At 47.6% G+C, this 12,243-nt stretch overlaps 1 protein-coding gene across 3 annotated transcripts in view; it reads left to right on the plus strand.

Moving 5' to 3' along the window:
* The window catches only part of GRID2IP (Grid2 interacting protein), a 40,608-nt gene extending 30,798 nt beyond the window's left edge, over nt 1–9,810 (plus strand). For all 3 annotated transcript variants that reach the window (XM_014795602.2, XM_087417530.1, XM_087417529.1), the window contains exons 21-22: nt 425–589; nt 830–9,810. In XM_014795602.2, coding sequence (XP_014651088.2) covers nt 425–589; nt 830–901 — 237 coding nt within the window. In that variant the 3' untranslated portion in view covers nt 902–9,810. The remainder of the gene's footprint in view (nt 1–424; nt 590–829) is intronic.
* Nucleotides 9,811–12,243: the final 2,433 nt, after the last annotated feature.

A 12,243-nucleotide genomic window follows, 5' to 3' on the forward strand; every position in this document is an offset into this window, starting at 1 on the left:
TCACAAGATACAAGGAGAGGCCAGTCAGGAGAGGGGAACATTCCCACTGAGCACAGATAGTGACAAATGCTATAGAAACTAAAGAAAGAAAGAGTAAGCCTAGAGAGTGACAGGGAGCTACTATAAGTGGATGGTTGGGAAGGGGGGAGGGGGTTGGCATCTAAGCAGAGCCATCAGGGAAGAGAGCTGCCCTGCAGAGAGAGGAGCAAGTGAAAGGCCTGAGGCTGGACTGAAAGTGGCAGGTTTTAGGACCTGGAGGGCAGTGGGCAATGGGACCGGAGCCTCTGAAGAGGGCATGGTTCCTAACTGAGCAAAAGTTCTGGGGCAGACTGCAGTGGGGCAGCTAGGCTGCTGTCTTGGGTCACTGCCCCTGAACGTGGGAGCACCTAGCAGGCCGGCAGTTTCCTTAACAGAGGCCCACTAGTCCTTCCTGGAGACGGCTCAGCCCGTGCTACGGGCTCTGGACGGGCTGCAGCGCGAAGCCATGGAGGAGCTGGGCAAGGCGCTGGCCTTTTTCGGCGAGGATTCCAAAGCCACCACCTCCGAGGCCTTCTTCGGCATCTTTGCGGAGTTCATGAGCAAGTTCGAGGTGAGCCACGGGGGGAGACCTAAGGGGCCCATTAGGAGAAGTCGGGGCCACAGGTCAAATGTGGGGGGTCCTCCTGAAGGCTGGGTTGGGAAAGGGCCCCCAGTGAGTGATGCGCGCCCCCAACCGGGGGGGGCCGGTAGGTCTCGGCCGCTCTCTGGCGAGGGGAGATGAGGCAGGACGGGTGTGGGGGCTCGTGCGACCACTGACCAAGGCCCTGCGCACGCGCTCCTCCCTCCGCAGCGAGCGCTCAGCGACCTGCAGGCCGGGGAGGGCACGCGCAGCTCGGGCATGGTCTCGCCCCTGGCCTGGTGACGGCGGCGGCCGGAGCGCGGGGACAGACGCCCGAGGCCGCGACCCAGAGGGCGGCCCGGACGCCGCCGAGGTCCCGGACCGCGCCCGCCCCTGGCGCGCCTTCCGCGGGGCCCCCGGCCGCGCTCCGCCCCGCCGCACCCGCGGCTCCAGCTACCTCAGCCGGGGAGCTCCGGCCGCCCGCGAAGGTGCGGTGCTGCGGCCGGGCCCCCTCCCGGCTGCGAGCGCTGGGGCGCGGGGCAGCGGACTCGCCGACTTCCCGGGGAGAGGGAACCGCGGCCACCTGGGCGCTCATGTGGTCACAACGGGCCGCCCGTGCGCCCCCGGGCCCGGCCTTGCGCCCTAGCTCCGCCGGCTTCCTCCGCCTCCCCCGTCCCGCACCCCGGCCTTCAATCGAGTGCTGGCTGTGCGCCCTCAGGACGTCGGGGTCCCGGGGAGCGGGCGCTGCGACCGGCAGGGGACTGTGAAGTGGCCGCGGCCTCGGGGCAGCGTCTGCGTCCGCCCCTCGGCGGCGTGGTCAGAGCGTTCCCGGCCCCGAGGAAGGACGTCTGAACCGCCTTTCTGAGCCTGCTCCGAACGGGCCCTGGGGACGCCCTCGCGGAGCAAGGACCTTCCGGAGCACTGACCCGCCGAGGAGGAGACAGACGCCCTTGAACCACCACACCAGTGGGCATAAGGCCAGGAGGTCCCTCACCCAGTCCGGGCCTCCTGGGGCTGTTCGGAAGAAAGCAGGCAGGAAGGAGAGCCCCAGGGACAGGGACCTGAGGGCGTGCGCCCCGAGCCTGGGTCTTGGAAGCTGCAAGAAACTGCAGTTGGCTACAGCCCAGTAGGGGGACAGGCAGGAGAGAAGCCCGGTGGAGATATAGGAAAGGATTAGGGAAACTCTCTCTGTCAGACTGCAGAATTGAGATTTTTATCCAGTGACAAACTTAAATCCAGTTTAGAAGTGGCCATTTTGAAGTGAGGAATCCGGGAGTGGGATGGGGGTCATCAAGGCGGGGGCAGAGAGAACGGAGAGATGTTTAGGTGGTGGATGGGTGGTGGTGATGTTCCCTGGAGCAAGTCAGGTGAGTAGAGGAGGCTAAGGGGGCGGATGACACAATCTGGGACATATTTGGGATTCCAGAGGCCGTTTTACCTGTGGGTGGAGCCCCTGGTGAAGACTGGGGATAGAGGAGGAGTTACCTGGATTCTGTGAGCAGGGGATGCTGTGGGCAGCGGGGTGTGCTAACTTGTTTCATCCTTTCCATTCTCCAATTGGCAACTCTGGGCATCAGGCAACTGCAGTTATCTCTTTCCTTAACTTTCTTCCAGAGAAGTCTGAAATGGGCTTTAAACTCATCCCTTGGATTCTTTTTCTCCCACTACAATCGAATGGCTAATGTTGCTCCTGGGCAGTATTTGGGACCCATTCAGTCCTTCCTAGTCTCCCACAGACCCCTGTTTGAGGCCCAGTATATTCTTTCCTTGTTCCCCACTCGCAGCCACCATATAACACTGGCTAAACCAAAATGTATAATTCAGTGGGGAGGGGGGAATGTACCCAGATGTGGCTAATGGTGTACATTTCTCCCTAGCAGTTCAAGCTAGATAATTTCCATGAATTCTCAAAGCCTGTGTCTCTGAAAAACATGTCAGAAGGTCATTAAAATCTCTGTGTGAGATCCGTAGACATTATAGACTCCACCAGGCTGTGAAGAGGCCATCCCCCAGCCCCAGGTAGCTCATATGTCATTTTCCTGCAAGTTAGCAACACATGCCCTCTGCAGGTAGATCCAGCCCCATGCCAGGGGGCACAGGTTGGCAAGCCAAGCACTAACTAGGTTTTCTCCCTGTCATGCCTTGTAACTGTTATCTACTTGCCACACAATGCTGTGTAACAAAGTGTCCGAAAACTCAGTGGCTTAAAATGGCAGCCACTACTGCTCATGAGTCTATGGGTTGCCTGGGCGGTTCTGACCTGTGCTGGGCTCAGTGGACTCACTCGGGTGTCTACAGTCTTCTGTGAGTCAGCTAAGCAGCTTTGCCAAAAATATAGGGCTCTCTCCCATGTCTGGGGCCTTGGCTGGGACAGCTGGGATGGCTTCATGTGGCCTCATCCCCCAGCCAAATAGCCAGGATGGTTCACATTGGCAGAGGCAGGGGTCCAAGAGAATAAGCAGAGGCACAGAAGACCCCTTGAGGCCTAAGCTCAGAACTGACACAACATCCCTTCTGCCACATTCTATTGTCAAAGCAAGTGACAAGGCCAGCCCAGATTCTCGGGGAGGGGAAATAGTCTCCACTCTTGATGAGAGATGCTGCAAAACCACATTACAGAGGGTGTGGATTCAGAGTCAGGTGGAAAATCAGGGCCATTTTGCAATCGGTCTACAACATGCCCCCTTGGCCAGGCACCCTGGTGCTGATCCCAGCCTCCTTAAAATCCTCAGAGGCCCCCAGCGTGCTTGGACCCAGCACAGCTCTGATTACCCAACCTCATGTGTCCTTAAAGTGGCATCCTTTTCACTCTCACTTACCTAGTCACCCATGAGTTACCTGCCTCCTCTCCAGATACGCTCAGTCCAGTGGGCAGCCGTGGTGTCTGCCTGCCTATCTCCTTTCTGTTGGCGAAAGCTCCCTGTTTTTCCTTGGGAAATTATCCCTCCCCTCCTCCCAGGCCCTGGAGTGGTGCTGATTGGATAAGGATGGTCTCATGACTGTCGCTGGGTGGCTCAGAGTCCATTCAAGACTCAAGTTAGAGCTGTTTGGAAAGGGAGGCTCCCTTTCTTCTGGATGGATTGCTGGTGTACAGAGGGTGGAAACCTGGAGGGAGCTGCCAGGACTACCATGTGGAGGGCACTTGCCTGGGTGTAAAGCCAATATAGGCAAGAAGAGAAGAGAAGACCACTCCATACATCTCTTCGTCCCTGGATCCAACCGTACCTGAAGCAGACATCTAGACTTGTCAGTTTCTGAGCCAACAAATTCCTCCTCCATTTGTAAATTTTTTAAATTTATTTTAATTTTTTGGCTTAGGCTGGTTTGAATGGGTTTCTGACACTTGTAACTTGAAGAAAGTTGACTAATACATCCATCAACAGATGGTTATAGATGTTCAGTCTTTTAACATTCTCAGTGAGCTCTCTTCATTCATAAATGCATTCACCAATACTTTTTTGACTGCCTACTATGTGCCAGGCATAATGCTGGGTGCAAACATCTTATGGGTCAGCCTCTCTGAGTTTGGTTTCCTAGGGTTATATTTTGTGATGATTCTACAACCGAGTCAGTACGGAGCCCTATACGTGAGCCAGTATGTGTGCACCATATCCTCCCACGTTCCTCACCAAATGACAGAGTGTGAATGCAAGCACTTATGCCCTGGTAATTTATTTCTGTCTCAATAATACTAACAAAACAACACAGCCTAGTTACACTCCGCCTTTCCTGATAACATCAGCTGTTTACTAGGTAGTGTGCTCAATGTTTTCCATATTTCATTTCATTTTACTTTCACAACGCCCCTCTGAGGTGGGTTTGGTTATCTCATTTTTACAAATAAAAAGTCTGAAACTCAGGAAGGTTATATGACTTGCTGGATGGAAAACTCAGGTCTGTCTTACATCAATGCCCATCCTCTGAGTGAAAATGTCTTTGTTTTGCTTAACATGATTACCTTTTTATATATCTATCAGCATTCCAAGGCCACAGATGCTGGTGACTTCAACATAAAGCCCTCACCTCTTTTCTCACCCCCTTCGGTTCCTCCCTGTATTTGTCAGCTGAGGCTACCATAACAAAATACCACGGACTGAGTAGCTTAGACAACAGGAATTTATTCTCTCGCAGTTCTGGAGGCTAGAAGTCCAAGATCAAGGTGTCAGCAGGTTTGGTTTCTGAAGGCTGCTCTCCTTGGTTTGCAGATGGCTGCCTTCTCGCTGTGTCCTCACATGGCCTTTTCTCTGTGCACACATCCCTGATGTCTCTTCCTCTTATAAGGACATTAATCCTACTGGATTAGGGGCCACCCTTATATCTCATTTAATCTTAATTACCTATTTAAAGACCCTACCTCCAAATGCAGTTACATTCTGAGGTATTGGGGGTTAGGACTTTCACATATGAATTTGAGGAGGGGACACAATTCAGCCCATAACACTCCCTTATCAGGTGCCAAGGATATAATAGTCCTAGTTCCAAGGAGGCCTCAAAGATCTCTGGATTGAGCTGATGCTTTAAAGAGAAAGGACTCTATCAAGCAGGATTTTCTCACCACCTCCGTCTGCAAACCTCTGTGCACCTGCTCTCAACTTCATCCCAGGGTGTTCAGGCCTTGCCCTCAACTCCAATTCAGAGCTAATTCGCTGTGGTGTATTCCTGCCTCCCCAAGCTGCCAGGCATCTCAGTGCATCAGTGACCACAAGTCACTCTCCACTGCTTCTTTCCCTTTCACCTGTAAACATCGCTCCCCCTGCAGCCCGCTAAGAACAGTCTAGACCCCAGTGTCTGGTGCCCTCTCACCCTTCCCTTTAGAATCAAACCTCTCAGAGCTGTTGTCCACACTCGCTGCTTCTGCATCTTCACCATTCACTCTACCCTCAGCACACTGCCGTTGGCTTTCTCTCCCATCATCCCCTGAAACCTGCTATTGCCCCTGGCAGGAAGCCACTGCTTGTCCTTATCTTAATTGACCTTTATTGAAGCAGCCCTGGGCACTGTTTACCCTCCCTTGGCAAATTCTCACACACCCAGGCTTCAGCTACCAGGTGTCTACTTGCTGATAACCCTGTCATCAGCTTGATTTCCCACTGGCCCAGCTGCTTCTAGCCTTTGCACACAGCAAGTGTTCAATAATTGCCTGTTAAATCAAACCGAAATAACATCAAGTTGGGAGACTACCAAGTTGCTCAAGAAAATGACTGCCTCCTTTCTGTAAAATGGTTTGGCCATATGGATCTGAAGCCCTAAAACAAGGTTGCAAAGTAGAGTCTACAGAGGCCAGAGAAGCAACACAAACATATGAAGTGGGCGGGTGTAAGACAGTAAGGATACAGGCCAAGGATGCCGGGTAACTGACACGCAGGGACAGAGAGAGACAGTGGGAGGGCTGGGCACCAGGGAGCTGGAGAGTTGGTGCCCTGTCTGCAGGGGGGAACCTCCAATCCCCTCCAGCCTGTGGACTTCCATGTGCAAAGACAAGCCTTGTGATGCATGATCTTCAGCCTTGCTCAAAGGACGTTGGACATCCCGATTTTTATTTAAAATGTCCTGATGAAATGTTGGCAACCAATTTAAAACTTTAAGGAAGATTATCAATTATGAGCCAAAGAAAACACTCCAGTGAACCAGATGGAGCCCAGCTGTGAGTTTGCAACCCTTGAAATAAAATATCTGTGCCATTTGATGCATTCATACTACCGTGGGGGATGGTGGGGTACCCCCTGAAAAGGGATGTGATTCATTTTTAAATTTTAGTGAGGGAGCTGTGCCTGGGGCTAGTTGGCAGTTCTGGTTTCTGGATGGAAAGACACTGATTACCTTATCCTGAAGATGCCCTTTGTTTTAGGAAATTCACCTGATGGGCACTTGAGTCACGGGAAGGCAGGGCCCATGCAGTGTTCTGGGGGAAAACTGTAAGATCATCATGAAACCAAATGCTATTCCACAGACCAAGGGGTTAAGGGTCTGTTTGGTTGTGCAAATGAGCTACATCTTCATCTTGATAGTGCCCTGAAAGCTAAGGAAAATATTTTCTCTAAAGAGAGTTTGACCGGATTCCTGATGTCCCCAGCGTTGAATGAACACAATGATTGTGTGTTCTTTGACCGTGTGGGGTGAGTGTGTGAGTTTCCACAGATGGAAATGGATGTCCCCATTGTTAAGCCTCCAGGGGCAGGAAGGACTTTAGGGTGTGGAAGGGAAGAGCTCTCTGGGATGGAGCTGGGGGCTCCTCCACTAGCAGGAGGTGAGCTGGACCCTGCTGGACCCTGAGAGCTATGGGGAGAGAGGCCCTGATGTGCCATGAGAGCATCAACCTGAAGCACTGCCCTCCCCCACCACGTGACCTTAGTTGTGTTGGCAGGACTTGTAAGTGTTAGGAGGGAATTGGTCCGGGGAATGCAAACTGCTTGGGCAGAAGTGGGGGCTCTGAGCATAGAAGCTGGGCTGCAGTGTCAGGCCACCACCAGAACAGATCTGCAGCACATGGCCACATCCCTCAGGGATCCCCCAGAAGCTCTTTGAGGAGGGGAACCCCGGGAGAAAGACTAGACTTCCTGCCAGTTTGAGCCAGAGCAGTCTTAGAATCATTGTGATTTAAGCACTAAAAAAAATCTGTGACATCATTGTATACCCAAATCTGGTGAAATGGGTCTTATCAGTTACTAGGAGATTCACCCCCCAGAAATAATCGGAAATGCAAATAGACGTTGAGGCACATGGTTGTTCATCGTGGAGTTAGTCAGAAGCAACCAGGATGTCCCAAAATAGGGGATCGGTGAAACAAACTATGCAATAGTCATATGTTGGAATATAATACAGCAATTAAAATGTTGAAGAATCGTTGAGGTCATGGGAGAATGCTTATGATTTAATAAGTAAAAAAGAAAAACACAAAATTGGATGTAACAAGATGACCTTGGGTGAAACAAGACTTTTTGAACCCTCAATGAGGAGAGAATGAAGAAACAGGGCTGACTGGGGCAACCCAAGTTGGCCTGGACTGTTGCCATCCACAGACACTGTCAATCACAACTGAGTAATGTAGATGCTGGGGAAGGTACTGATGCTGACTGCTCTGTGATCGTCTTTCTGGGAGATGGGTTTTCTCCTGATGGAAATATAAATCATACTATCAGTCATCTTGGAAAAATGTGAGTCTTGGGGCCTAAAGTAAAAAATCAGAGAGCAAGCTTTGGGCTGGACTGAAGATGACCATTCTTTCTGGCATGAATTCTGAGGCCAGAAGATGATGCCTGGAATGTTTTCAGTGGAGCCAGTAAGCCTGCCCTGGCCACGTGGAGTGCAGTGGAGCACTCTCTGGGTTGTCTGCATAGGACCCACCCATTGCCCCTCCTCCCAATAAACCCAGTGGACCCTTAGCAGCCGTTTTCCACATGTGTCGTTGCCCACTTGGCTAGTTTGCTATACTTTGGACCCCTGGACTAAGCTGGGCCAATCAGAACCCCTCCCCAGAGAATTTTAAAGAAATTAGAGATTCTGGCCTCACTATGGCTGCTCTCTGGAACACAAGAGATGTAAACTTGCTAGGTGGGTCGGAGAAGCAGAGAAAACCAGTCTATAGAGAAAGAGAGAAGAGGGAGGTACATGCCATTTATCTGTTTTGCCATTTCTAAGTGTCTGTTATCAGCCATTAAATTTACTTCATGAGAAAATTATCCTCAGATTGTCAAGGGTCTTTAAGCAATGATTAATTTAATCCTAACTGGTGAAGAAATCTGCAGCAAGTTGTTCTCTTCAAATAATTTCATATTATTCAAAAGTGTGTGTACATATGTGTGTATTGAGGCATATACATACGTATGTATATGTACATACACACACAGAAAATAATTCGTAGTCCTTCCGAAAACATCACAGACTCAGATACATAATTGCAGAAATAAATCTCAGATATAACCTCATTCAGAGATTTACATTTTCACAGCAAACTTACATGCAAAAAGAAATGAGAAGAGAAAACGAAGTACAATTTTATATCACTACATTACATAGCAAACTGAAATGTGTGTGGAAGGTTTTGGTGATGCTTACTTAAGACTGAAACTTTATCTCATAAGCTCGAGAAAAGTGTGAAAAGAGATTACAAATCTCTTAGGGATGACTATGTCAATATGAAGCAACGTGCTACAATTTTTTACCAAAAAACAGTTCAGAAAGCCTACTCTATACCAAAAAAGATATACACGTACTATTCCCAAAATGGAGGCAGGGATGAAAAGAGGACTTTTTCAAAGTATTTGGATACTTTCAGAGTTTAACTTTGTATTGCCCTGATACAACATTGTTTTATGCATCTATTTTTAAGAATGACAAGCGGTCATGTGCGTGCTCTGAATCTTTGTCACTTAGAGAAAAAAAAAGAATAAGTGATAGGACCCCAGTCACATTGCTGAAATACACAGGTATATGCTGTATGTAAATATTTATACAATTTGGCAACTTCTTACTACAGTACACAAATCAATTTTTTTTTGCAATGCTTGCCAATGAGTGGGCCAAATTAGAAGCAACCAGCATGTCCAAAAACGGGATCAGTGAAATAAATTATGCTTGCCAATGAGTGGCCCAAAATATTAAGAGTGGGCTCAGATTTTTACACTTACCAATTGGTAGAAGTATGTGAAATATATAATACTTTCAGAAAACACATTACTTAGTTACCAAAACTATCTAAAGATCCAAAAATAAATGAGATTTACATCTGTATCATGAGTATAGAGCCCTTTCTCATTTGCTCAAGAAACTCATCCCAAAACCTCAATTAGCTTTTCCTTATACTAAGAACCAACTGATATTTCTGAAAGATGCTGTGTAAATGACACTAACTAATAAAATGCTGATTCAGAAGCTGAATTGCTGAGTCATAAGGGATTACTGGTATAGCAGACATTTTTTATTTTGTCAGTTTCTTCTCATGCTAAGTGCAAAACTCCATCCTGGGAAACAGGCCTATTGTCCCGGGACTAAGAGCTTCTGCCTAATGAAAGGCCGGCTGCTGAGTTCTTGTGTTTTGGGGAGGCTCCCAAAGTTTCCACCCCTACAGAATTCTCATCTTCACACCCTTCTGAATTATCATGCCCTTGGGATCATTTTCATTCTTCATCAAGTATCTTTTTTATTTTAGAATTTTTTGTAGTGAGGGTCTCTTGGTAGTGAATTCTTTCAGTTTTTGTGTCTCAAAATGTCTTTTTATCACCCATGTCTTTGAAAGATAGTTTTAGTGGGTATACAGTTATATTTTTTCATCAATTTGAAGATCTTATTCCACAAGTTTCTGACTTCCATTTTTGGTCTTGAGAAGTCAGCTGTCAGTCTAATAATCATTCTGTTGTAAAAGGTAAGTGTATTAGTTTCCTAGGGCTACTGTAACAAATTACCACACACTAGATGGCTTAAATAACAGAAATGTATTCTCTCACCATTTGGAAGACTAGAGACTAAAATCAAGGTGTTTGCAGGGTTGAGTCCTTCTAGAGGCTCCGAGAGAGAATATGTTCTATGCCTCTCCCCTACTTCTAGTGGTTACCAGCAATCCTTGGCACTCCTTGGTTTATGGATACACCACTCCATCCTCCACTAACACATAGTGTTTTCCCTGTGTATCTGTGTCTTCATATGGTATTCTCTGTGTGTGTGTGTCTGCATCTCTGTTTTCTTTTCTAAGGACACCAGTCATTGGATGAGGACCCACCCTACTCCCATATGACCTCATCTTAACTAATTACATCTGCAAAGATCCTATTTTTAAATAAAGTCCCATTCCAAGGTTCCAGGTGGACGTGAATTTGTGAGGGATGAGGGAGTACTAGTCATCCTGATACAGTAGGTTATATGTATTTTCTCTGTGGTTGATTTCAAAGTTTTCTCTTTGCTCTTGACATTCTTCTGTGTCTAGGAAGAGATTTCACTTTCTTTATCTCACTTGGGATTCACTGGGATTCCTGAATCTGAAAATTGGGATATTTAATCAGTTTTGGAAAATTCTCAGTAATTATCTTTCTGAATATTTCTTCTTTCTCATTCTTTTCATTTTTTTCTTCCTTCTGAAACTTCAGTTAGACATTTTTGTTTTTCTTACTCTATTCTCTTTGTCTCTTAACCCTCTCTTTCAAATCTTCTCTTTCATGTTTTCTGTCTTTTTGCCTCATATTGCTACATTCTGTTTAATTTCTTCATCTCTAACTTCTAGTTCACTAATTCTTTCTTTATCTGTGTTTAATCTCTGTTTGACTTGCCTATTGAGTTTCTAATATCAATTATTATGGTTTTCATTTATAAAAGTTTTATTTGGTCCTTTTTTCAAATATGCCTGATCATTTTTGATAGTTTCTTGCTCCCCATTCTCATTTTTCCCTCCTTTTATCTATTTAAACACGTTAAACACTCTTATTTTATATTCTGTGTGTCTGTCAATTCTAATAACTGAAGTTTTTTGCAGGTCTGATGTTGCAGTTTCTCATTTCTGCTGCTTCTATCTCACAGTGGCTTTTTTCCTTGTGTTTTTTGTAATATGTTGTTGGAAACTCTTATTCTTAGAACCTTACTAAAGGGATAATTCTTTAAAGTCTGGGTTTAAAGTGTGTTTCTCTTGGGAGGTTTTTTTGGCCACCCAGGTACTATGAATTCCAGCCTCAAACTCATGTGAGGGTGGGGTTGTATTAAGAATTCTCAGGGGAGATTTTTTTTTTTTTGCTCTATTCACCCAGATCCAAGGCTAAGACAAGCCCTTCTCCCTCTGTGTGATTTCCCCCCTAGTTTATTTACTGAGGGTGTCACCTCTTGAGGGTTTTACTTTATGTGGGAGTCGTCAACACTATCCCTCTCCTATCTTGAACAGGCTTTTTCTCCTGTGTCTTTCTATACCACAAGCCACCAGCAGAAGCCCCCAGAGCCAGTTCTGTTTCCAGGGCTTCTTTTCATCTCCAGATTCCTGCCCTTTTGTCATTCTGGTTTTTGAAAATATCTTAGCTTTCTTACAGCTCAGTCATGTTATATAGGTCTCTCCCTGTATGCTGGTCTCCCCAGCAGGGTAGCCAGATTCCTCGTGGGGCATCTTAGGTCTCGAACAAGCATATTTCCAAAGAGAGAGGAAGCAGAAGCTGCCAGTCCCCTTAAAGGCCAGTCCCCAAGCCAGCACAGCATCACTTCTATTTCATTCTATGGGTTAAAATGAACCACAGGCCCAGCCCAGACTCGGAGCAGGAGAGGACTACACAAGCACATGCATACCAGGTGGTGTGGTCATTGGGGGCTACCACACATGATCACCCTCCCCAGTGCACTGCCAACATTGAGGCTCTGGCCAGTCCTGGACTCCATCTGCTCCCTCCACTACAGCTGCCAGACAGTCCCCCTCCCCTCCCACTGGCTGAGCTGGGAGTGGAGAACAGAGCCTTCAGAGATCTCCAAATACCTTGCCAGACTCATAACTACTCAGCACACTATCATGAAGGAAAGAGGTGAAGAACTCCCCTCTTTACCTCCCTTCCCCAGGTTTTGCTGCATCAAAGAAGCCTCAGAGCAAAATGTCTAGGACCTCAATCACAGACTCCAGTGGTACAGCTGTCTCAGGCCCTCAACCCAGACCTTCCTGCCAGGATAACTAGGGGCAGGCTGTTCTA

This window comes from Ceratotherium simum, chromosome 26 (genome assembly GCF_057802395.1).
Source record: "Ceratotherium simum simum isolate JZ-2026a chromosome 26, ASM5780239v1, whole genome shotgun sequence".
Lineage (NCBI taxonomy): Eukaryota > Metazoa > Chordata > Mammalia > Perissodactyla > Rhinocerotidae > Ceratotherium > Ceratotherium simum.